The sequence below is a fragment of the Palaemon carinicauda genome, chromosome 7, assembly GCF_036898095.1.
Source record: "Palaemon carinicauda isolate YSFRI2023 chromosome 7, ASM3689809v2, whole genome shotgun sequence".
NCBI classification, from domain to species: domain Eukaryota; kingdom Metazoa; phylum Arthropoda; class Malacostraca; order Decapoda; family Palaemonidae; genus Palaemon; species Palaemon carinicauda.
This window is the reverse complement of record NC_090731.1, coordinates 161,058,151-161,082,064: the sequence shown is the minus strand read 5'-3', so window position 1 is coordinate 161,082,064 and position 23,914 is coordinate 161,058,151. Positions and strand designations below refer to the sequence as shown.

General features: G+C 34.1%; 2 protein-coding genes across 6 annotated transcripts in view; one reads left to right on the top strand and one right to left on the bottom strand.

Moving 5' to 3' along the window:
* Positions 1-761: 761 nt before the first annotated feature.
* LOC137644109 (dynein axonemal assembly factor 11-like) overlaps positions 762-23,914 on the bottom strand; it is a 26,601-nt gene continuing 3,448 nt past the window's right edge. Inside the window, exons 2-10 of one of the 2 annotated variants that reach the window (XM_068377066.1) lie at positions 19,566-19,733; positions 17,740-17,914; positions 15,920-16,098; positions 15,469-15,556; positions 14,117-14,222; positions 12,604-12,728; positions 10,834-10,999; positions 2,390-2,508; positions 762-996 (exon numbers count right to left, since the gene is read on the bottom strand). In XM_068377066.1, coding sequence (XP_068233167.1) covers positions 795-996; positions 2,390-2,508; positions 10,834-10,999; positions 12,604-12,728; positions 14,117-14,222; positions 15,469-15,556; positions 15,920-16,098; positions 17,740-17,914; positions 19,566-19,733 — 1,328 coding nt within the window. In that variant the 3' untranslated portion in view covers positions 762-794. Of the gene's footprint in view, positions 997-2,389; positions 2,509-10,833; positions 11,000-12,603; positions 12,729-14,116; positions 14,223-15,468; positions 15,557-15,919; positions 16,099-17,739; positions 17,915-19,565; positions 19,792-23,914 lie in introns of those variants that run through there. The other variant, XM_068377065.1, reaches the window with a different exon arrangement.
* Positions 17,673-23,914, top strand: part of l(2)k01209 (lethal (2) k01209) — an 81,621-nt gene continuing 75,379 nt past the window's right edge. For 2 of the 4 annotated variants that reach the window (XM_068377060.1, XM_068377058.1), the window contains exon 1: positions 17,914-17,933. In XM_068377060.1, coding sequence (XP_068233161.1) covers positions 17,929-17,933 — 5 coding nt within the window. In that variant the 5' untranslated portion in view covers positions 17,914-17,928. Of the gene's footprint in view, positions 17,787-17,913; positions 17,934-18,902; positions 18,926-23,914 lie in introns of those variants that run through there. The other 2 variants (XM_068377064.1, XM_068377063.1) reach the window with 2 other exon arrangements.

Here is a 23,914-nt window from a genome sequence, read left to right as displayed (position 1 = left end):
TTTTTTATCTCTCTACTCTTTATCAATAATTATTTTCTGATATCCTATTTCATATTTTGTACTGAGAATTCCTACGTTCGTTTCTGAGTCTTAATTATTATCTTTATAGATTTTTTTCATGTTACTTTTATATTTGCTGTGATGCACCATTGATTTTTGTTGGGAGTAGGCCTACACATTTAAAAATAGTAATTAAGCTCTATCAATCTATCGTTTTTTTTTCCATTCCTAATAATGAGTGTGATATGTCTTGATTAACCTTATCTTTATTATAAAGTGTTCAGATTTCGATATTGATGCAGACGACTACGAGAAGATTTCTAAACGGGTCACGAAAGGAAGACCAGGATAAAATGAGTGAAGATATTATGTCACGATCGAAATGGTGTGGGCACGTGTTGAGGATGAGTGGTGGGGGAGGGAGTGAAGACTTGGGAGGAACCTGTTTGGGGGATATGAGGGAATGAGGGACGCAGAAAATTAGATGGCGAGATAAGGTGAAGGATGATATGGAGAGATGAAGTTTGGTGGAACAGGATGCCTTAGGTAGAAGACACTGGAGAGGGCGCAATCAAGCAACCGACCCCTTAATGTAGGGATAACGATTGGAAAGCAGAGAGAAAATTAACATTACTGATATAAATATTCTTAGGAAATAAAAAAGAAACTTACAAGAAAATAGAGATTAACTAAAACAATTAACGAGGATATTCCACGGAAATGAAAAGCAGAATAACAACAACAAACGAACTTACCCGCCAACAAAAAACTCGAAACAGGTAAGAAGAACCCGTTCACTCAAGAGGGGGAACATTTTCATCGTCGATGAAGCCGGGCGAATTGGGCCGTTCTGTAACTTCGTCTGCCTTCCTCTTGAACTGAGAGTGTGGTGGTGGTCTTGTTGCTCGTTGTTGCCCTTCCTTGTCTGAGTCTGGCACAATGGTTGTGTAATCTGTCGAACGATTGATGTCTCCGATTTCGAGGTAGTTGGATTCTCTGAGAAAAAATAAGTATAGTAGATTTAAATGACGCAGGGACATGGGTGTTATGATTTTAAAGCGATATATATATATATATATATATATATATATATATATATATATATATATATATATATATATATATATATATATATATATATATATATATATATATATATATATATATATATATATATATATATAAACGTCCATAGTCTATGTACGTAATCATGTATACAAATCATTCTCTGTTCTTAAGTTCTGTGTTCACGTTGTTGTTTTGAATATCATAAATGCAATAAAGATACCAAACCATTTTCCATTTATCTCGGCTTTTGTGTCCCTCAGTGTTCAACGAGTTCTTTTGTGAAAGCGAGACATTTTACAATTGAAAAGGACGTTTTAAGTGACATGGCTGCAAAGTTACGGCAATAATAATAATAATAATAATAATAATAATAATAATAATAATAATAATAATAATAATAATAATAATAATAATAATAATAAGATCGTATTGATTAAAATCTTCAGACCCAAGTATACTGAATTAAATCAAAAGTAAAAAAAAAAAATAAGAAATTTCATCTATTTTTTAAGAAATGTGATTTAGTAGCATCGGTGCCATTCAGGAACGTTCGTTCCACTATTTATGGTTCAATCGTTTTTTTATGAAATTGCAATTTCTGTCTTTGATGTTGTTAAGCTTATCCAAGGCCAACGCTCGGGGAAGAATTTGAATAAGAATAATGTGAGCAATAACAGTTTAATTCCACAAACTGAATGGGAAGATTTAAAAATAGCGTTTGGCTGATTTGTCGAGACGATCGAGTTAGTCCTAGTTGTTGGACTGTCTCGAGGTTTAACCCACCTTTTATCTATTATTCTACTTTATTTTATGCAAGTTATTTCTTTAAAAATGGTAGCTTGTTCTCTGATGTTGAAAATGACAGAAACAATAAATTGATAAATGGCATACGAATTCTTCACGTAGAATAAATTAAATCTTCGGTATATCATTGAAATTCGTTATCTATTCACTGATACTAACTTTCGTCGAGCGACGTAAGACTACATAAACCTACTTCATAAACTTTTCATAACACTCTAGGCTTAGGGCTACACCCAAACCTCACGTTCCCTTTTTGGACCAGTTTGTAATCTTTCTTCGAGGGAAGAAAGTCTTAAACTTTCCAAGACTTTCGTCCATCTCAAATCTATTCGCTGTTTTCAACTCTAAAACTCTCAACTATTCTATTCATTCGTGTAGAAATCTAGCGATACTATTAAGTTCGCTTATTATTTTAACTTTCTATCATTAATATTATTACTTTATTTTTTATCAAAATAAAAGAAAATAAACCTGAATTGAATGACGAAACTGGTAACTTGGCGAAACCTAGACCCACCTCTCACTCCCGTCTTTATTTGCCTCCTTTTGAACCAAAGTTGTTTTCTCTTTTGCCTCGTCCTTTTCGAGTGATATTATTTTTGGCGACTTGCCATACGCCATCCTGGAAGGTAGCAGCTGAAAAGAAAAAAAGAAGTCTAAAATATTGGATGTTACTCTATCTTCTGTGCAATAAATGAGTCCAAGAAAGACAGTTGTCAATTAGTATGTATTGATTTAATTAAGAGCTTTCGTCATTCATTGTTATTCATGAGCTCCCACGCCAAGGCTACTCAATAGCGTACTTATGAATACATTAGCTGACATGAGTCTTTGTATAGTTTCTATATACATATGTGTTTTTGACGTTGTTAATAGTTTATATAGCCTAGGACATATCTGCTTTGACGTTGTTACTGTTTTAGAATGATTTATTGTTAACTTGTTCTCGTCATTTATTTATTTCCTTATTTCCTTTCTCACTGGGCTATTTTTCCCTATTAGAACCCTTGGGCTTATAGCATCTTGCTTTTCCAACTAAGGTTTTAGCTTAGCTAATAATAATAATAATAATAATAGGCTAATAATGATATATAAAGAAGTGCTGCGATTATATAGTCGTCTATAAAGCATTTAAATAAGTAATGAGAAGCACTCTGAAAGTGCAGACCTCCGCCTCGGCAGCTTATTTCTCGAAACCAGCTTGCCTTTCCCAGAATCAATTTAGACCGTATGCGTATTTGAAGTCTGTGTGACAACCATGTGCGAAGTTCAGGCTTGCTGACCAGACAGTCATAGCAATAAACTGGTATCCTGTAAGGTTAAGGTTAGGGGTAATTCGGTCGACATTTTGCATGACCTTGACCTTGTCCTTTGACCTTGGACTTTCAAAATTCAATAACATTCACGTCTCAATATAACAATTAATCCCTGAAAGTTTCACTACTCTACGAGTAAAATTGTGGCCAAGAAGTTGTTCACAAGCAAATAGACAAAAAAAGACAAACGGACAAACAGGGGCGAAAACATAACCTCCTCCCAACTTCGTTGCCGGAGGTAAATATTCCCAATCTCCATTTTTTTGGTGGTGGGGGGGGGGATATTCCTAAGGACGTAGACTTATGAAAACATACCTTCTCGCAAACTCATTGGTGAAAACAATAACGACAACAATAATTTAAAACTTTTCTAAAAAGGGGCGAATCCATGATGTATCAACGTTGCTGATTTAACAACTTGAACTATTAGGAGCTCTTCGTGAGAGGATTAACTTGGAGAAAAATCATAAGATTTAACGAATTGTTTCGTAGATACTTTGAGTTGATTTCTTCCCCAAAGAAATACAAACAAATCCGTTCAGTCCAATTCAGCTTAGCCGTTCTTGAGTTTGTTTAGTTTCCATTTATTATTATTATTATTATTATTATTATTATTATTATTATTATTATTATTATTATTATTATTATTAGCCAAGTTACAACACTAGTTGGGAAAGCAAGATGCTATAAGCCATAGGGCTCCAATAAGGAAAAATAGCCCAGTAAGGAAAGGAAATAAGGAAATACATAAATTATGAGAATAAATTAACAATAAATAATTCTAAAAACAGTAACAACGTCAAAACAGATATGTCCTATATAAACTATTAACAACGTCAAAAACAGATGTGTCATATATAAACTATAAAAAGACTCATGTCAGCCTGGTCAACATAAAAACATTTGCTCCAACTTTGAACTTTTGAAGTTCTACTGATTCAACTACCCGATTAGGAAGATCATTCCACAACTTGGTAACAGCTGGAATAAAACTTCCAGAATACTGTGAAGTATTGAACCTCATGATGGAGAAGGCCTGGCTATCAGAATTAACTGCCTGCCTAGTATTACGAACAGGATAGAATTGTCCAGGGAGACCTGAATGTAACGGATGGTCAGAGTTACGAAAAATCTTATGCAACATGCATAATGAACTAATTGAACGACGGTGCCAAAGATTAATATCTAGATCAGTAATAAGAAATTTAATAGACCGTAAGTTTCTGTTTGCTCTTTATAAGGTGTTCTTAATTCGACTAGCGTTTATTGTTCTTTTATATATATATATATATATATATATATATATATATATATATATATATATATATATATATATATATATATATATATATATATATATATATATATAAAATTAATCAATAGCCTATAGAGCAAGCGTCTATACTATCAATTCTAACAAGGGACCTTGATTTTTTATACTAAATTGGCCTTATGTCAGCACGGGCTCTTAGTCCCATTGCTTTCATGTTTTACTGTGTCACATATAAATAAATTGTAGTTCATATGAAGAAAAGTTTATATTCTGAATATTTGAAATTAGATTTGGGTATGTATCAATTTTTATTCCAAACATGAAAAATACTTAAATAATAAATGACTAGAAATATATAACAAATACTTTTTTCAGGGTGATTTGATCTTAAAAAAAAATGTGTTTTGGATAATACAGGTTCATTGGATACAGAAAGTCCTTCGCTTAGGTATCTTTGCATCCATCTCGGTAAAAACTGGATAAGCGAGTTATTTAGACTCGAATCCTCAAAGGATTTCTTCCACGGAGTATATTGACCAGGCTCAAAAAGAAATTTATGAACTGCCATTTTCCACTGAATAAACTCGAAAAGCTTTTAAAGAAAAGTAATTTTATTTCGTTGGTTCAAAGTTGATAAAAAAAAACAGACCTATAATCTCCTTTGGTTTATACTCGGTGCAATAAAATAGAGCTATAATTTCTTTTGGTTCAGATTCAGTAAAAGGAAAAAATAGACCTATAATATATTTTGGTTCAAATTCAGTACAGAAAATAGACCTATAATCTCTTTTGGTTCAAATTCAGTAAAGAAATAGAACTATAATCTCGTTTGGTTCAAATTCAGTACAAAAAAATAGACCTCCAATCTCTTTTGGTTCAGATTCAGTACAAAAAATAGACCTACAATATTTTTGGTTCAAATTCAGTACAAAAAATAGACATATAATCTCTTTTGGTTCAAATTTAGAACAAAAATAGATCTATAATCTCTTGGTTCAAATTCATTATAAGAAGCAGACCTATAGTCTCTTTTGGTTTAAATTCAGTACAAAAAATAGACCTATAATCTCTTTTGGTTCAAATTCAGTAAAAAAAAAAATAGACCTATAATCTCTTTTGGTTCAGATTCAGTAAAGAAATAGAACTATAATCTCATTTGGTTCAAATTCAATACACAAAATAGACCTGTAATCTCTTTTGGTTCAAATTCAGAACAAAATTAGACCTATAATCTCTTGGTTCAAACTCAGTATAACAAATAGACCTATAATCTCTTTTGGTTCAAGTTCAGTACGAAAATAGACCTATAATCTTTTGGTTCAAATTCAGTATAAGAAATAGACCTATAATATCTTTTGGTTCAAATTCCGTACAAAAAATATAGACCTATAATCTCTTTTGGTTCAAATTCAGTACAAAAAAATAGACCTATAACCTCTTTTGGTTTAAACTCAGTACAATATTATAGAGCTGTATTTTCTTGATTCGTTCAAAGCATCAAAGGTTCTATTGTTGCAAATACCACATAAAAGAAATCACTTTCTCGGCGAATCAACTTTACAATATTTGAAAGATAAATATTCTTCATTAACTGGCCTTTAAAGGTTAGCTACAATAATGATAATAATTATATGAATCAGGGTTCCATTAACTCTTACGTCAAATTCGTTTATCTGACCTTCTAAGTTGGAGTAGCTTCCAGCCTTGACCTTTCAATATCCAAAACTCTGCCTTTCATTTGACCTTACAATGCAACTGAAGTTATTCAGAGGCTACAGGTAGGCAGAATCTGGTGTTTCTATTCTGCCTATCGTTCATCATCATCATCATCATCTCCTAAGCCTATGGACGCAAAGGGCCTAGGTTAGATTTCGCCAGTCGTCTTATCTTAAGCTTTTAAGTCACTACTCCATTCATTATCTCCCACTTCACGCTTCATAGTTATCAGCCATGTAGGCCTGGGTCTTCCAACTCTTCTAGTGCCTTGTGGATCCCAGTTGAACGTTTGGTGAACTAATCTCTCTTGGGGAGTGCGAAGAGCATGCCCAGACCATTTCCATCTACCCCTCACCATGATCTCATCCACATATGGCACTCGAGTAATCTCTTATAGTTTCATTTCTAATCCTATCCTGCCATTTAACTCCCGATATTCTCCTATCGTTAATGGGTCTATATTTGGAAAGATTATTGTCCAGTGAAGTAATAGACCAAGGGTTACTATCCTTTTTGTATTTCAGTACCCTTTGGGCGTGTTTATATATTCATGTATAAATTATGAAATTGATATTGTGATATGATTCTATTCTCCAATCCTAATGAAGATTGCCTCATGTATTGTGCAGTAATGGCTATAATCTTTGATCCAATGTACCCCCTTGAAGAGTAAAAATGTACCCCAGGGTGGGAAGCCGTTATAGGCAATCTATTTGAAACTATTTTATAGCATATCGGTGTTCTAAGATAATCAGTTCTTTGACCGAATATTTTTTACGTCTTTTATCAAGTCATTATTGCAATGGAAACTTTCATTGTGCCACCTTAGAATATACAATATTTTTGTGCAAAATTTTTACTCGTCCAAGGGGTGCTGAAGGTTGTATTGTAAGGGTGGTTTCCGTTCACTTCTGGAACTGAGAATGAATTTAAAATTCGTTTTGTTTGTTTCCTTTCCTTTTATCTAAATTGACTCATTGTTTTACACGCATACACTATATATATATATATATATATATATATATATATATATATATATATATATATATATATATATATATATATATATGTGTGTGTGTGTGTGTGTGTGTGTGTGTAACAATCTTATGAGCGTTTTTTTATATAAAAACGACTTACTTTCATATTAAGGTACTTCAATTCTTAACGATTAAACTTTCTAGTGGAGTTTGAGTGACTCTTCCTAACAATATCACGGGGATAAGAGTAGGAAGACTTTACATAATATAATGTTTAAAGTTTCCCTCTCAAGCTTTCGAAGTTCTGGGTGCAACGAGGCATCTTTTAACGGAATAGTAGAGTTATTTCGATAACTTATCCCCATCAGCGTGAGTGGCGATAACAACAGCCTTTCAAACTGATAACAACTTGTTTGGTGGAAGTAGGTAGAAGGTTGGCCTGGGCACCAGCCACCCGTTGATATACTACCGCTAGAGAGTTATGGGGTCCTTTGACTGGCCAGACAGGATTATATTGGGTCCTTCTCTCTGGTTACGGTTCACTTTCCCTTTCCCTACTCACACCAAATAATCTGGCCTACTCTCTACTGATTCTCCTCTGTCCTCATACACCTGACAATACAGAAATAACCAAAAGATTCTACTTCATTCAAAGGGGTACTGCACTGTAATTGTTCAGTGGCCACTTTCCTCCTCTTAAGGGTAAAAGAGACTCTTTAGCTATGGTAAGCAGCTCTTCTAGGAGAAGGATACTCCAAAATCAAACCATTGTTCTCTAGTCTTGGGTAGTGCCATAGCCTCTGTACCATGGTCTTCCACTATCTTGGGTTAGAGTTCTCTTGCTTGAGGGTACACTCGGGCACGCTGTTCTATCTTGTTTCTCTTCTTGTTTTGTTCATGTTTTAATAGTTTATATAGGAGATATTTAGTTTAATGTTGTTACTCTTCTTAAGAATTTTATTTTTCCTTGTTTCCTCTCCTCACTGGGCTATTTTCCTTGTTGGAGCCCCTGGGCTTATAGCATACTGCTTTTCCATATAGGGTTGTAGCTTAGCAAGTAATGATAATGATAATAAGCGTAAATCTACGGAATTGTTAGCATTCAAGGCAGCGGTGTAACCATGGTCTAGATATATACTGTATACCTAGAGACTGGACCTAGACCGTGTGTAAGACTACCAGTGACAAACGAACAGGGAGTAACGGAGACTATTGCAACGAAAATAACCTATTATTTTTTTTTATTTTTTTTTAACATATTCCATTCTTTATAATTGTTTTTACGAGGAACAGCCTCTATTTAAGATATGCAACCTAACGCGTTTTGTAGTCAAGACCTTAATCCACTCCCCGCCCCCAAAAAATTATGATAAAGGACCACAAGAAGAAGAAGAAGAAGAAGAAGAAGAAAGGTGATGCTTTGGTATGCCTATTAGAGGAATAAATACTATAAGTATCAGGAACACAAAAACCGTAGCAATTACGAAGCTTTGCATCACAAAAAAAAGTCACTAAACTTAAAAAGGATTCCTGATTTCCCCAGAATAAGATGTGGTTTTGTATTATTATTATTATTACCTATTTGGTAATCTCAGTGTTGTCAAGTGTATGAGGACAGGAGAATGTGTAAAGAATAGGCCAGACTATTCGGTGTATGCGTATTCAAAGGGAAAATATCCACTTGGAAGGAGCTGGAATTCTTACCTTCAGGTTATTTCTCTTTGGTTATCGACAACATTAAGTTACGTGAATCTATTAAACGGATTCCTGTGAATTTGTTTCATATCTCTAGTCACGTGATACAAAATAGTTCTATAGATCGTGTTCAAAGTAGGAGCAAATGTTTTTATATTGACCAGGCTGACATGAGTCTTTTTATTGTTTATATATGACATGAGTCTTTTTATTTTTTATATATGACATGAGTCTTTTTATTGTTTATAAATGTCATATCTGTTTTTGACATTGTTAATAGTTTATATAGGACATAGCTATTTTGACGCTGTCACTGTTTTTAGAATGATATATTGTTAATTTATTCTCATCATTTATTTATTTCCTTATTTCCTTTCCTCACTGGGCTATTTTTCCCTGTTGGAGCCCTTGGGCTTATAGCATCTTGCTTTTCCAACTAGGGTTGTAGCTTGGCTAGTAATAATAATAATAATAATAATGATAATAATGATAATTCTGAAAGTTACCTGGATGAAGATCTAGCTTAATGCCGTAATCGATCATTGATTCATGGGTGACATTTCCCTAAATTTTCATGAGAACTGTTCGCCATCTTTACTATATATTTCCAATATATAATAAAGAGAAAATGTATGGATATATACAGTGTATATATATATATATATATATATATATATATATATATGGAAAGTATATATGTATATATATATATATATATATATATATAAATATATATATATATATATATATATATATATATATATATATATATATATAGCCATACACTTTCTCTTTATTATATAAGGGAGTTATCAAATTTCGTAGAATCAATTAGACACCATGATTTCTTTCTAACGACAAAATACCGTTTTTAACATATTCAAAAAACGCAATTTTTTGCTTAAGTTTTATGTAATAAATTGTCAAATTTATTGCCAACAGAACGAGCGAGCGAATGAGCTTACTAGCATTACGCAATCCTTAGGCTGGGAGCACACTAGCGACTCTGTGGCGCCACAAAGCCACGCCACGCCTGTGGCGGGGATGAGCGACAGAGAGCCACAGTCGCTTGCCACAGTCGCTAGTTTGCGCGGCAAAACTTGAAAACAATGGAAACCTATGGGAGACCACATCCCCGCCACACGATGCTGTGGCTTTGTGGCGCCACAGAGTCGCTAGTGTGCTCCCGGCCTTATCATCTCCGGTTACAAAGTAATGGTCTCAGGCGAGAGGTAATTGATAATTAATTAAAATTCCATAAGATGGAAGGAGGAAAAGAGAACAAATGAGAAGCTGAGAAGTTTTGTACTTCATGTATTAAAATTGCTGAGAAAATTCGTATTAGGCTACACATGTTGCTAATATAGGCTATATCATCTTCCAGATGATTGCAAACAGTAGGCCTACCGGATCCACCCACGCTTAGGTTTAAAGATTGAAAGGCAGCTCATGGATGGCAGAGGCAAGAGACAGTGACATAGCCCTATTGAGCAGGAAAATGCCCCAGAGACTGACCATATATACATATGATCAGTGCCCAAGCCCCGTCCCCAACCAAGCTAGGACCAAGGAGGACCAGGCAATGGCTAATGGTGACTCAGCAGATAGACCTATAAGCTCCCACAAGGATGGTGAGGTTCCACCGACCAAAGAAACTAACGAGTCTTAGAGCGACTCGAACCCCAGTCTGGCGTTCACCAGTCAGGGACGTTAACACATCGGCCACCGCAACTAAAAACAACTCAAAGACGCTGTTTCTTTTTTTTTTTTTTTATCCATGAGCAATAGAAAGATTAATCAGTATCTGCGAATTGCTTATGTAGCAAGAGCCCGTGTTGACAGTAGACCAGCTAAACTTAATAACACCAACGTTAATTCAACGAATAATCTATTTTGAACATCTTACGACAAGAGTAACTAGCCTTCATTGGTTCAACATAAAATAACAATAATCTACAGGGGAAATATGAACTCTATAACTGACCTTAGGCATTGTGACGACGAGGTGCCCTGTAATGCTTGACCTTTTAGCCACTGCTTGACCTGGCTTGACTTCTTCGAAGAGAACTAGTTGCAATATCTTTCCTTTGACGGTCACTCTCACGTACCAAGGTTCCACATCGCAGCTAATCAACGACGGGTCCAAGTACCTAAAAGAGTCCAGATAAATATTCTGTATATATATATATATATATATATATATATATATATATATATATATATATATATATATATATATATATATATATATATTGTGCGAGGGGGTTTTAACAGAGGCAAAGTGAATGCCGTAACTTTTATTCAACAGATAAAGAGTTTATATACGAGCAGTTCCGAGCAAGAAGGTCACAAAAAATCAAACATTGTTAAATTAGATGGATTTGTTTATAGAAAATGCAGTTAAATGTAATTATACTGTAAATATTGTGATTGTGAAGAAGATGTAATTTAACTTTTTAATAAAAAGATAAAAAAAAATAAAAAACTAATAGGCCTACATGCAAAGGCAAGTTTAATGCATAAGGTATAGAATAAAAATTAGATGTGGTTTGAGCAATAGAAAATTAGATGCCACAGACGCAAGAACTTGTTTCAGCGAATTCAAAACTGTGGATCTAATATAGTTTTTTCTCATAATTCATATACTTTATCCTTGAATTACCTTGAAGTAAGGTATTTGAAACTTTTACTATTCAAATAATCCAAGTCTCAGGCAAAAATATTCTTTTTTAATCAGTTATAAAGAAAAAATATAGTCTTTATATATCTGGTTATCCATAATATCATGCTCAAGTTCTTTCCCAGACAATATAGTTCATTAAACTGATAGTCTCTGTGTTAGTTTAAGGACATAAGTCTAGGTCAAACCGTTCTTCATTACGAAATCTTAATCTGCAACTGTCTGATTCAAAGTTAGCCAAACTAACGGTTTTACGGTTGAGCCTTGTTCATGCATTGTTAATTACTTCTCTTTTAGTTTCCTAATTTCCTTGCCTCATTGGGGTATTTTCCCTGTTGGAGCCCCTGGGCTATAGCATCCTGCTTTTCCAACTAGGGTTATAGCTTAGCAAATAATAATAATAATAATAATAATAATAATAATAATATTTGCTCAGATTGTTATTATAAAGTCATTCTTCAGGTAAAGTGTTAAACACAATTTAGAATGTTATGTTAAAAAACTGTAAGCTCTTCTTATATTTCCGATTTCCGACTAACAGACTAACGTCGATAAAATACATGGAATGATATTGTTTTCATAATTTATATATTCTAATTTAACTGCTGGCTGTTTATTTGACATTGCATGAAACATCTTAAAAGGAAAAAGAAAGCGGAGATCTTAACGTGTAGGCCTACTTTAAGAAGTTGGAGAGAGAGAGAGAGAGAGAGAGAGAGAGAGAGAGAGAGAGAGAGAGAGAGAGAGAGAGACGATCTTACGTGTATGCCTACTTTAAGAAGTTGGAGAGAGAGAGAGAGAGAGAGAGAGAGAGAGAGAGAGAGAGAGAGAGAGAGAGAGAGAGAGAGAGAGAGAGAGAGAGAAGTGATCTTACGTGTATGCCTACTTTAAGAAGTTGGAGAGAGAGAGAGAGAGAGAGAGAGAGAGAGAGAGAGAGAGAGAGAGAGAGAGAGAACTTTCAGAGAAATATAGAAATTTATCTCGTAAAAGATATATTTAGACACTCAGCAAAGACATTAGTTTCAAAACCGAAAAAAAAATAATTGAAATCGATGAAGAGAAACCGTAACTTACTTATAAGTGTGAACCTCTAAAACGAAGCAGTTGTTTTCTTCTTCTTCCTTGATGTTGAACTCCAGCTTAGCAGTGTTCACATTCAGCGGCCTTCCATCGGATGTGAAAAGTTTTATGGGAAGAACCTAGACACAGGTTAACAAACAAACAAGTGATTACTTGGGGGAAAACATCGTTATTATTATTATTATTATTATTATTATTATTATTATTATTATTATTATTATTATTATTATCTAAACTACAACACTAGTTGGAGAAGCAGGATGCTATAAGCTTCAGGGTCCCGACAAGGAAAAACAGATCAGTGAGGAAAGAGAAACAAGGAAATATATAAACTACAGATTTAAAGATAAAGAGAAAGTTATCTGTTAGATAAACTACACATTGGAAGATAAAGAGAAACTTATCTGGTAAAAAAATCTACAGATTGAAAGATAAAAAAAAAAAGTTATCTGATAACGTTACAGTGAACACGCGTGTCAGAGAAACGTGAGGTAATATATATACAGTATATATATATATATATATATATATATATATATATATATATATATATATATATATATATATATATATATATATATATGTATATATATATATATATGCATATATATATATATATATATATATATATATATATATATATATATATATATATATATATATATATATATATACATTGTAATGTTATTGGCTTTTTCCTCCAGATTGGAAGATAAAGAGAAACTTATCTGATAAAAAAGCTACAGATTTAAAGATACAGAGAAAGTTATCTGATAAATAAACTACAAATTGGAAGATAAAGAGGAAGTTATCTGATAAAAAAGCTACAGATTTAAAGATACAGAGAAAGTTATCTGATAAATAAACTACAGATTGGAAGATAAAGAGGAAGTTATCTGATAAAAAAGCTACAGATTTAAAGATACAGAGAAAGTTATCTGATAAATAAACTACAAATTGGAAGATAAAGAGGAAGTTATCTGATAAAAAAGCTACAGATTTAAAGATACAGAGAAAGTTATCTGATAAATAAACTACAAATTGGAAGATAAAGAGGAAGTTATCTGATAAAAAAGCTACAGATTTAAAGATACAGAGAAAGTTATCTGATAAATAAACTACAGATTGGAAGATAAAGAGAAAGTTTTCTGATAAAAATATATAACTGGAAGATAAAGAGAAAGTTATCTGGTAAAAAAGCTACAGATTTAGATACAGAAAAAGTTATCTGATAAATAAACTACAGATTAGAGGATGAAGAGAAAGTTATCTGATAAAAACTACAGACTGAAAGATAAAGAGAAAGTTATCTGATAAATAAACTACAGACTGAAAAATACAGAGAAAGTTATCTGATAAATAAACTACAGACTGAGAGATAAAGAAAAAGTTATCTGATAAATAAACTACAGACTGAAAGATAAGAGAAAACTATCTGTCATCTTGATCTTGACAGGGTAAGACAAACCAAACAATAACAAAAGAGTTTAGTTTCAGTATAGGCTACCTTCTTTTTCTTTGGACTGGTTTCTTCCTTTTTCCTTCTTTCTTGCAGTTCTCTGTGAAGAGCTAAGCGCGACTCTGGCGTGTGTTCGCTGCTGCTATTCCACCATCTGGTATGTTGGTATGTGAACGGTGCATTATAAATGGTTGAACAACAAGACTGGATCTAATTAAGGTTAAACTTCGTTAGAACCCCACCCAGCGTTTTGGTAGTAACCAATGTAATGCAGCTCCCAACCATGTATTTTGTGACTTATTCACATACTGTTCCTGTCGTAAATACCTTGGTTGAACAAGCCTGGGTCTAATTGATATTAGGTAAAAGGACTATATATATAATTAATTAATGGCTTATAATTAATATCAGGCATATACAGTACACTGGACACATTTCTTTTTTTCTGGTGAGCCATTTTTGTACCAAGAGAAACCATTTTACAATAAGCTGTTAAGTCTATGCCAGGTGTCATAATATAGATTAAAATCGTTTACTCTGTGTTAATACTATAATAAGAATATGAACTGAAATTCGCAAAATAGAATACGTAACGTTCATTAGAGTGGAGTATCAGCTTTAATATAATTTGGAATTAAGATTTGACTACGCTAAACACAATGCCTTATGAAAGATTGAAATTTAGTATACGCAACCCGTCAAAATGATAGCTAAATATTTAGATAGATATGCACGCAAACTTACACAGGTTCAACCCATTCCCCTTTCCTAACCCCTCTCACCAGGGTATGACTACCCCCTCTCCCCCATACCCGAGAGACGGGGAGAGTCCAGTAATTATACTCCTTGCCATTGAGTGTGACCTCTCTCTCTCTCTCTCTCTCTCTCTCTCTCTCTCTCTCTCTCTCTCTCTCTCTCTCTCTCTCTCTCTCTCTATATATATATATATATATATATATATATATATATATATATATATATATATATATATATATATAAAACCAGGCACTTACTCTTTATCATATTGAGATTATAAAAGGGAAATTTGCATGAAGATCTGAGTACAGTATAGGCCTAATATATGTTTCATCACCGTAACCAAGCCATTAAAAGAATCAAATTTTAAGTCAAAAACCAATCAAGTGACGAGTCAAGAACAATAATACTAATATAAGAATAGGAAGAAGGATAAAGGCGGTTTTACACAATAGACTCTTTCGGTTCGTCGAATGCAGTTCGACAGACAAGTGTTTGAAATATTCGAACGTGTTGATGTTGTCGAATGGTTCGAAGAATGTCTGCTCTCACCTGACTCCACCTATTCGAACCGTTTGGCAAGCAGGTTCGACAAACCGAGTTCGACGAACCGTTCGACCGTGTGAACCCCGCTTAACACTTACTCTTCATCACTCATCTCTACGGCTTCTTCGGTCTTCCTTTTCATCTCGGCGTCTTGGGCGTACTTTTCTTTCTCTCTTGCTCTCTTCTCTGTAATTATAAAAACAAGTATATTTCTCTTATTAATGTTTTACTTATGATTGGCATGAAAATAAAGGATGCACGTGGCATAAATAAAACTATAAATAATAGATTTTTTAAAGGATATGGACGGAGTTGATAACAAAATTCTGTATGAGTTAACGTGTTCCAGTTGCTGTGACAACAAGGCTAGAAAATCCTCCATTCAACGGGAAGAGTTGCTGATTAGTGATTTTAGCAATCTCTATTGTCATTTGTTTTGAGAGAGAGAGAGAGAGAGAGAGAGAGAGAGAGAGAGAGAGAGAGAGAGAGAGAGAGAGAGAGAGAGAGAGAAATGTTTAGGCTACACGAGTGTAGTGAAATTGCTCTCACCAATAGCTATCTGCTGATCTACCCTCACCGTCGAATCCGATTGGGTCAGCTCTTGCAAAGCCCTAAGTCTCTCTGATCTGGTAATTGCTGAGCCGTCGAGTTCGTCCAGCCCAGGCAATACACATATTACCCAAGAGCGATATCCACGGTACGATGTGCAAGGGTTGCCCACCAAGTACCTGGGGGTAATGAAATTACCATTACTGCTCTTCCTATTTCGCATTATAGAATGTCTTGAAGATCTTGAAATTGATATGTGATGGGATATTCATTAGAAACTTTTATATAAACTATAACATACAATTTTCTTTCAAGTCTTGGGATTATTATTATTATTATTATTATTATTATTATTATTATCATTATTATTATTAGCTAAGCTACAACTCTACTTGGCAAAGCAGGATGTTAAAAGCCTAAGGGCTCCAACAGGGAAAAACAGGGCAGCAAGGAAAGGAAATAAAGAAAAAAATACTCTTCATGAGAAGTAATGAACAATCAAAATAAAATATTCTAAGAACAGTAACATTAATATAAATCTTTCAGATATAAACTAAAAAACTTAAAAAAGAGTGGAAGAGAAATAAGGTAGAATAGTGTGCCCTCAAGCAAGAGAACTACCCCAAGACAGTGGAAGACCATAGTGGCTATGGCACTACCCAAGACTAGAAAACAATGTTTTAATTTTGGAGTGTCCTTCTAGATGATCTGCTTACCATAGCTAATGAGTCTCTCCTAGTGATATCAAGAAGAAAGTAGCTACTAAACAATTATAGTGCAGTATTTAACCCCTTTGAGCAAAGAAGAATTGTCTAGTAATCTCAGTATTATCAGATGTATGAGAACAGAGGAGAATGTGGAAAAAATAGACCAGACTATTGGATGTATGTGTAGGCAAAGGAAAAATGAGCCGTAACCAGAGAGAGAGAGGAATACAATGTAGTACTGTTTAGCTAGTCCAAGGACCCAATAACTCTCTAGCTGTGGTATCTCAACGGGTGGCTGGTAATCAGGCCAACCTACTACCATCTTTTCATTGAAAAATTTCACTTATAAGTTACTCTTTCAATAATGGATAATATCCTTTCATAAAAATGTGATACCTCGAAAGGCAGGTAGTAAGAAAACATTGAAATGAGTTGGCTTACCAATCACTAAACAATCATCGCCTCGGTATAATCATAAAGGAACTTGATTACCCATAAAATTCCATATAGGCGGATTGGATTGGCAGTGATTATTCTCATGGTAAATGAATTATCAAAGGAATCACTAGGCTACTTATTCTCTAGTTGAAAATTTATCACCATTACTTTACGTACAACAGAAATTCCTATCTCAGCTTCCTCCACAAACCTACAGTGAATAACAATACAGTAATTAAAGATAGCAAATTGTAATTTTCGTCTGGTGGAGAATACGACGACAAAGAGACAATTTCCCAAATAAATTCAATCATATCAACTAACTGATAAGTAAAGAAAAAGCTTTTCCACTAAACATGGCGTTCCAATTTCAGTTTCAGATATAATTAACGATTTCAGCTTCAATTAATCGAGCGAGGAATATAGACTAAACTGGCTAATAGAAGTATCGAAACTGATGGAAAATCCATAATGAATTAGCTACTTGTGCGTCTCGATATAGATTAGTAAATGGATCTCTCTCAAACAGCTATTGGGTCCAATACTAATAACGAGAAGAAGAAGAAGAAGAAGAAGAAGAAGAAGAAGAAGAAGAAGAAGAAGAAGAAGAAGAAGAAGAAGAAGAAGACGCAACAACACAGCTGCCAACTGCAGGGCGCACAACACAATTCGTACAGTTCTTTCAGGTAGGGGAGATCTTGCAGACTCGTCAGAGAAGTGAGGTGAGTGATGAAATTGGCCGTGAAATCTATCTTCGTCAGGGATTCACATTTCTCCAAACCTTCGATTTCTTCTATGTTGTTTAAGGCGAGGTTCAAATACTCTAGGTCTCGTAAGCGGTGCACATTCTCTGTAGAGACAAAGATGTCGTTAGTAGAAGTTTTATCAAGTTATTAAGTGATTTAAACTATATAGCGGGGTATAATTGTGATCGTTTTCATGAGGGTAATGTGAAAATACGTATGTTATTTCAAAGATCATTAATAATAACTGAATTACAGGTGATATTACAGGTGACATTCTCTGTAGAGACAAAGATGTCGTTAGTAGAAGTTTTATTACGTAATTTAGTTATTTAAACTATATAACGGGGTGTTATTGTGATCATTTGCATGGGGGCAATATGAAAATACGTATATTATCTTAAAGATTATTAATAATAACTAAATTACGGGTGATATTACAGATGACGTGATAGAAGTTTCCGAGTACGGGTGACGCCTTATCTGTGATGTGATTTCCGTTTAGTTCTTTACTTAGTGTCTCTTGTCATCTCTTGCGTGGCGTCAGATAAAAGTGTTATCAATAAAGAATACTTAAATGTAATTATCATTAACATCCAAATTATATTGAATAAATATAGCTAAACTATATTTGGAAACATATACGGTCCGTTTCTTCAACAGTACAAACAAATTATAAACGATTTTTATTTCTTTTATACTTTAGTAGACATTTCTATCCTAAAGAACTTTTAATGCTTTTATTCTTCCATTTATTTTATATATTCTCCAGTCTTGTCTTCGGCGACTGACTTAAATTGTCGAACTAAAACATATGTTTCTGTTCTCGTTGTTCAATAAGCTCATTGTTCATCTTGTAAAAGACTAATAAATGTTCTAATTTGTATTCGGGCTTCACCACGTAGGTCAGTCCTAGGAACGCTGTTGATCCACACGGTCTAGTGTTTTCTTTCAGAACTACAAAGTTATCTAGAAGTTTCATACCATCTGTAGCGAAAATGTAAAATTATCTAATTGTGATATTAGCTTTCTAATTTCAGAGTTGAATCGGAGGAAATTCTGAAGTTACTTACTTTGTGCAAACCCCGCCCCCCTTTTTTTTTCGTGAGCATGTTGACGTAAGTCTCGTTTTGTATTCATTTACCATTTATATTAATTTTGATTTGTTCTGTTTATCATTCCTTTTCATAATTAGTTTATATACTTCGTGTTTTAACTGTCTTGAGATCTTTTCCCTATTGTGCCCACCGGCTTGCAGTAGGCCTATGCTCCTTATCCAACTGGTGTAGTTTAATTTGACAGAATAGTTAAAAATCATATACTTCCATAGAAGGATATTGCTTTCAGTGCGCCTGACATGTTAAAACTGTAGGTATTACTAAGGGTCTCCATGGAGTAATTTCTATCCTCTACTTGCATCCACTTTTTTGCCATCTAGTTTAATTCCGTTCCCCAATTGAACCTCATCTCAGCGCCGAATGGACTCTTCGGTCCCAGCGATGTGCCATACGGTTCAAGAGTTTTAAAAATAATTCAATCTAATTAATTTAATTTACAGATATGTTCATACTTTCTTTAATATGATTTTAATAAAATGTGTGACTCGAAAAACATTTATGTTCTAATTAAATTATCATTATTAAAGAAATTAATCGTATTAATGGATGTTTTGTTTTATACATATGTAGTAAATATTTCAAAACGTAAAATAGATAGCAATAAAACAAATGAACAACGATTTAAATCATGAAAACTTGCCTATCTTCGAAATGAGGTTTCCCTGCAGCAGTAGAATACGAAGACGTGGACACCATCGATGAAGATGTTCAATTTTCTCAATGTCTCTTTGGTGGAGAGAGATCTCTTCCAGAGTAGAGAGTTCTCCTTCGTTGTGCTCCGCGCATTTTCTCACCAAATCCAAGGTTACTATAAAGAGAAAGAGAGGTTGAGTGAGATAGGAAGAGAGCATCAAGTAAATTATTCATTAGCTGTGCCTTTTTAGCTGCGCGCTCAGTCATGACCTTGCATTCGTGTTTGTCAACTCAGATCTTCACAAGCAATGAAACAGATGTACGGTTTAAATGCTACTCGTGAATGGCAGAGGCAAGGGATAGTGACATTGCTCTAGCAAGCAGGATAATGCACTATAGACTGACCATATTGTTATTATCATTATTACTAGCTAAGCTATAACTCCAGTTGGAAAAGCAGGATGCTGTAAGCCAAGATCTCCAACAAGGAAAAAATTGCCCAGTAAGGAAAGGAAATGAGGAAATAAATAAACTGTATGAGTAATAATGAACAATTAAAATTAAACATTTTAAGGACAGTAACAACATTTAAACAGATCTTTCATATATAAACTATAAAAAGAGACTTATGTCAGCCTGTTCAATATAAAAACATTTGCTGCAAATTTGAACTTTTGCATATGATCAGTGCCCAAGCCCCCTCTCCACCCAAGCTAGAACCAGGGCAGTCCAGGTAATGGTTGATGATGAATCAGCATGTAGACCTATAGGCTTCACCATCCTTAACCTTGGCAGGGATGCTTCCAATAGGCCACCAGAACTGGGAAAGGTACCGGGTATTTAATTTTAACAAACCTGCTTTCATATAACGACATCCATCTACGAAAGAAACAGGTGTGGAAAATATGCCATTTTGCACACTGGCTCTCTCAATATGAACAAACTCTAATGCAGTTGTTAAAATTAAATACCTACCTCCAGCTGAATCAGTAGAACTTCATAAGTTCAAACTTGCAGCAAATGTTTTTACGTTGAGCAGGCTGACATGAGTCTTTTTATAGTCTATATATGACAGCAGTAGGGGATTCAGCATTATGAAGCTTCATCTGCGGTGGATAACGGGGGAGGGTGGGCTGTGGCACCCTAGCAGTACCAGCTGAACTCGGCTGAGTCCCTTGTCAGGCTGGGAGGAACGTAAAGAGTAGAGGTCCCCTTTTTGTTTTGTTTCATTGTTGATGTCGGCTACCCTCCAAAATTGGGGGAAGTGCCTTGATATATGTATGTATATGACATATCTGTTTTGATGTTGTCACTTTTTTAATTATTTTTTTATTTTAATTTTTTCTCATCGTTTATTTACTTCCTTATTTCCTTTCCTCACTGGGTTATTTTTCCCTGTTGGAACCCTTGGGCTTATAGCATCTTGCTTTTCCAACTAGGGTTGTAGCTTAGCTAATAATAATAATAATAATAATAATAATAATAATAATAATAATAATAATAATAATAATAATAATAATATGCACCTTCATTACAACCTGCACGTGATCGGACATCCGCGCGCTAGCAAACCCACTCACATCAAAACTAGTTGAAACTAGCAAAGCATCAGTTGATGCCTAGTCAATCTCTTCCTTTTCAGTTGTTTTGTTCGGTCAATACTGATTGCCATTTAGTTTATTAGCTGTTTTATAAGCGAAAATATGTCTTGGTGTAAAATATCTTATTTCATACACACACACACACACACACACACACACATATATATATATATATATATATATATATATATATATATATATATATATATATATATATATATATATATATCGGAATTATACTCCTTAAAATTATTTCACATTTTTTTTGAAATTCAATTAATGTTCGAGTCACACCAGATTAATTAATTAAAATTGAATAACATTTTAAGCTGAAAGACACTAAGTAATGCCTCAAATCTTTCATAACATTTCTACAAACAAACAAACAAACAAATAAAACACTACCGACTGATCCTTATCAGTTTCCATAAAGAATGAGATATCACAAGATCTTTCAACAACAGCCATGGTCTAACCCTAACGGTTTTTTCTTTCTTTCTTTCTTCCTTTCTTCCTTTCTTTGTTATCCTCATATCTGCTTTTGATGTCCTTTATATTTGATCTTTTTTATATTTTAATCAATAAATTCCATCGGGTCATGATGGAACTAGATGCCATCTTTCTTGACAAAAAAGAAAAAAGAAAAGAAAAAAAAACAATAATCAATGTTCATTCAGACTACTGTAACTTTACTATTATTATTATTATTATTATTATTATTATTATTATTATTATTATTATGATGAAAAAATACCCAAAGTTCTCTCAAAGTCTATTTCAAAACGAGTAAAAGCTCCGGTCTTATACAAAATATGCAGCATAGGCCTACATTTGATCTAACATTTTTTAGCAATTATTCTTATCATTACTAATTTTTTTTTTCATGATCTCAATTCTTTATCATCACCATTACTTTAATAAAGGGAAAATTTATGAGATCAGGTTGAGAATAACTATGATAATAAACAATTATCAAGTCTAGGATAAATCCAAAGTTTTGAAAGGTTAAGGTTACGGTTAATTAAAAATGGCGAGTTATGTCTATAACGAAATATATGGATTGTAACGTCCACTATAACTATATACATATACCAAGGCACTTCCCCCAATTTTGGGGGTAGCCGACATCAAACAAATGAAACAAAAAAGGGGGACCTCTCCTCTCTACGTTTAACTACCGTTGAATTCTACATTAATATTTTTCTGGAATCGTTGGAATATTAGGAATGTTTTCTCCAATTCCATAGCGTTGAATATTTCCCGGTAATAATCGATCGTCAAATACCGTTTGAATAACATTGTGTACCGCTATGTCATATCAGTGTTCCTTTTTTATTGGGTATTTTGATGATGTTGATAAATTATTAATATTTCCAGTGCTAAAGGTGGGGAAAAAATTCAGGTCGCCCTTCCATTACCATCTTAGGCTTAAAGGTTTTTATAGGCCACTCGTGAATGGCAGAGGCAAGGGACAGTGACTGGCCTAGAGACTTACCAAGCTAGAACCCGAGCTAGAACCAAGGAAAGCTAGGCTATGGCTGCTGATAACTCATCAGGTAGACTATAGGCTTCCCCTAAACCCGTCATGCTTAGCTCACAAGGATGGTGAGGTTGCAGACACTACAAGAAACCATCGAGCTTGAGCGGGTCTCGAACCCCAAAACAGCAGATCGCCAGGCAGGGTCGTTTTCAATAGACGCCCTCAACCCTAAAATGTGCTAAAATGAATGTACAATTTAATACGCTTTGATTTACAAAACGATGTAAAAGATTTATTTTTAGAAAACACCCATTGAAATGCAATGGCCGTAACTTTAGGTTTGTAATAATGACAATAATTTCCCTCCGTAATAATGGGAATTCCAAATAGATTTACAAACGAGAAATTAAGATAAAACAAGATAAAACCCAAGACGAAGACACGAGAAAGAGAGAGAAAGGAATATGGAACCTTTGAATGGAAACGGCAAAGCAAAGAGTAGGAATGAATAGGGCCATTTAGGGAGAGGCGACCCCTGCTTTGTGACAGTACACCCTTCTTATATATTCTGCCAAAGCAAACTTTGCCTAAGTAGGGGAGGGGAGAGCCGAGCTATACACTCACACGATGAGCCATGCCTCCATACCCCAGTTAATGAAAGTAGACATAAGTATAGGTACGTTGCAAAATCCTAGCAGGGATCTGGTGACGTTTATAGGTAGGGCAATGAACATGAAAGAAGAATTTGAAAAGTCCAAACGGACCACAATAGGTTGCTAAAACTGATGATAGAAAGGTGTTATCCTATCTGATTTCAAGGTAGAATGCTATGAAAGTAAAGATTGAGATTTTCATTATTAATTTATGTATGGCATAGGTAAATTAAGCTTAATTGCAATTATAAGAATAAGCTTAGAAGCTTTGCACCTATCTATAAGGCGATCGAATGCTCGCAAACTTATTTTGCGGAGTGAGCAATTAGGAACCAGGAACCAGGAACCACCCTTTGCTGGCAATGCCGCAAGAGATCAAATAAAATTCAGAGAAATGTTCGATGCTTCCTATATCAGTAGGGGATGCAAAGGGAATGGCAATATGTGGGAAATTTTGTTTTTTCTTTTACTCTTAATCATTGCAAAGTAAAATATACAATAGTGAACTTTAAGCAAAATACACAACTTCATGAAAACTATCTATTATTTACGACTTCCTTATAAGGTTCTACCAACGGCATTTCTTATCTCTTCTACTTCCACGCCTTGCCGGGGAGTATTG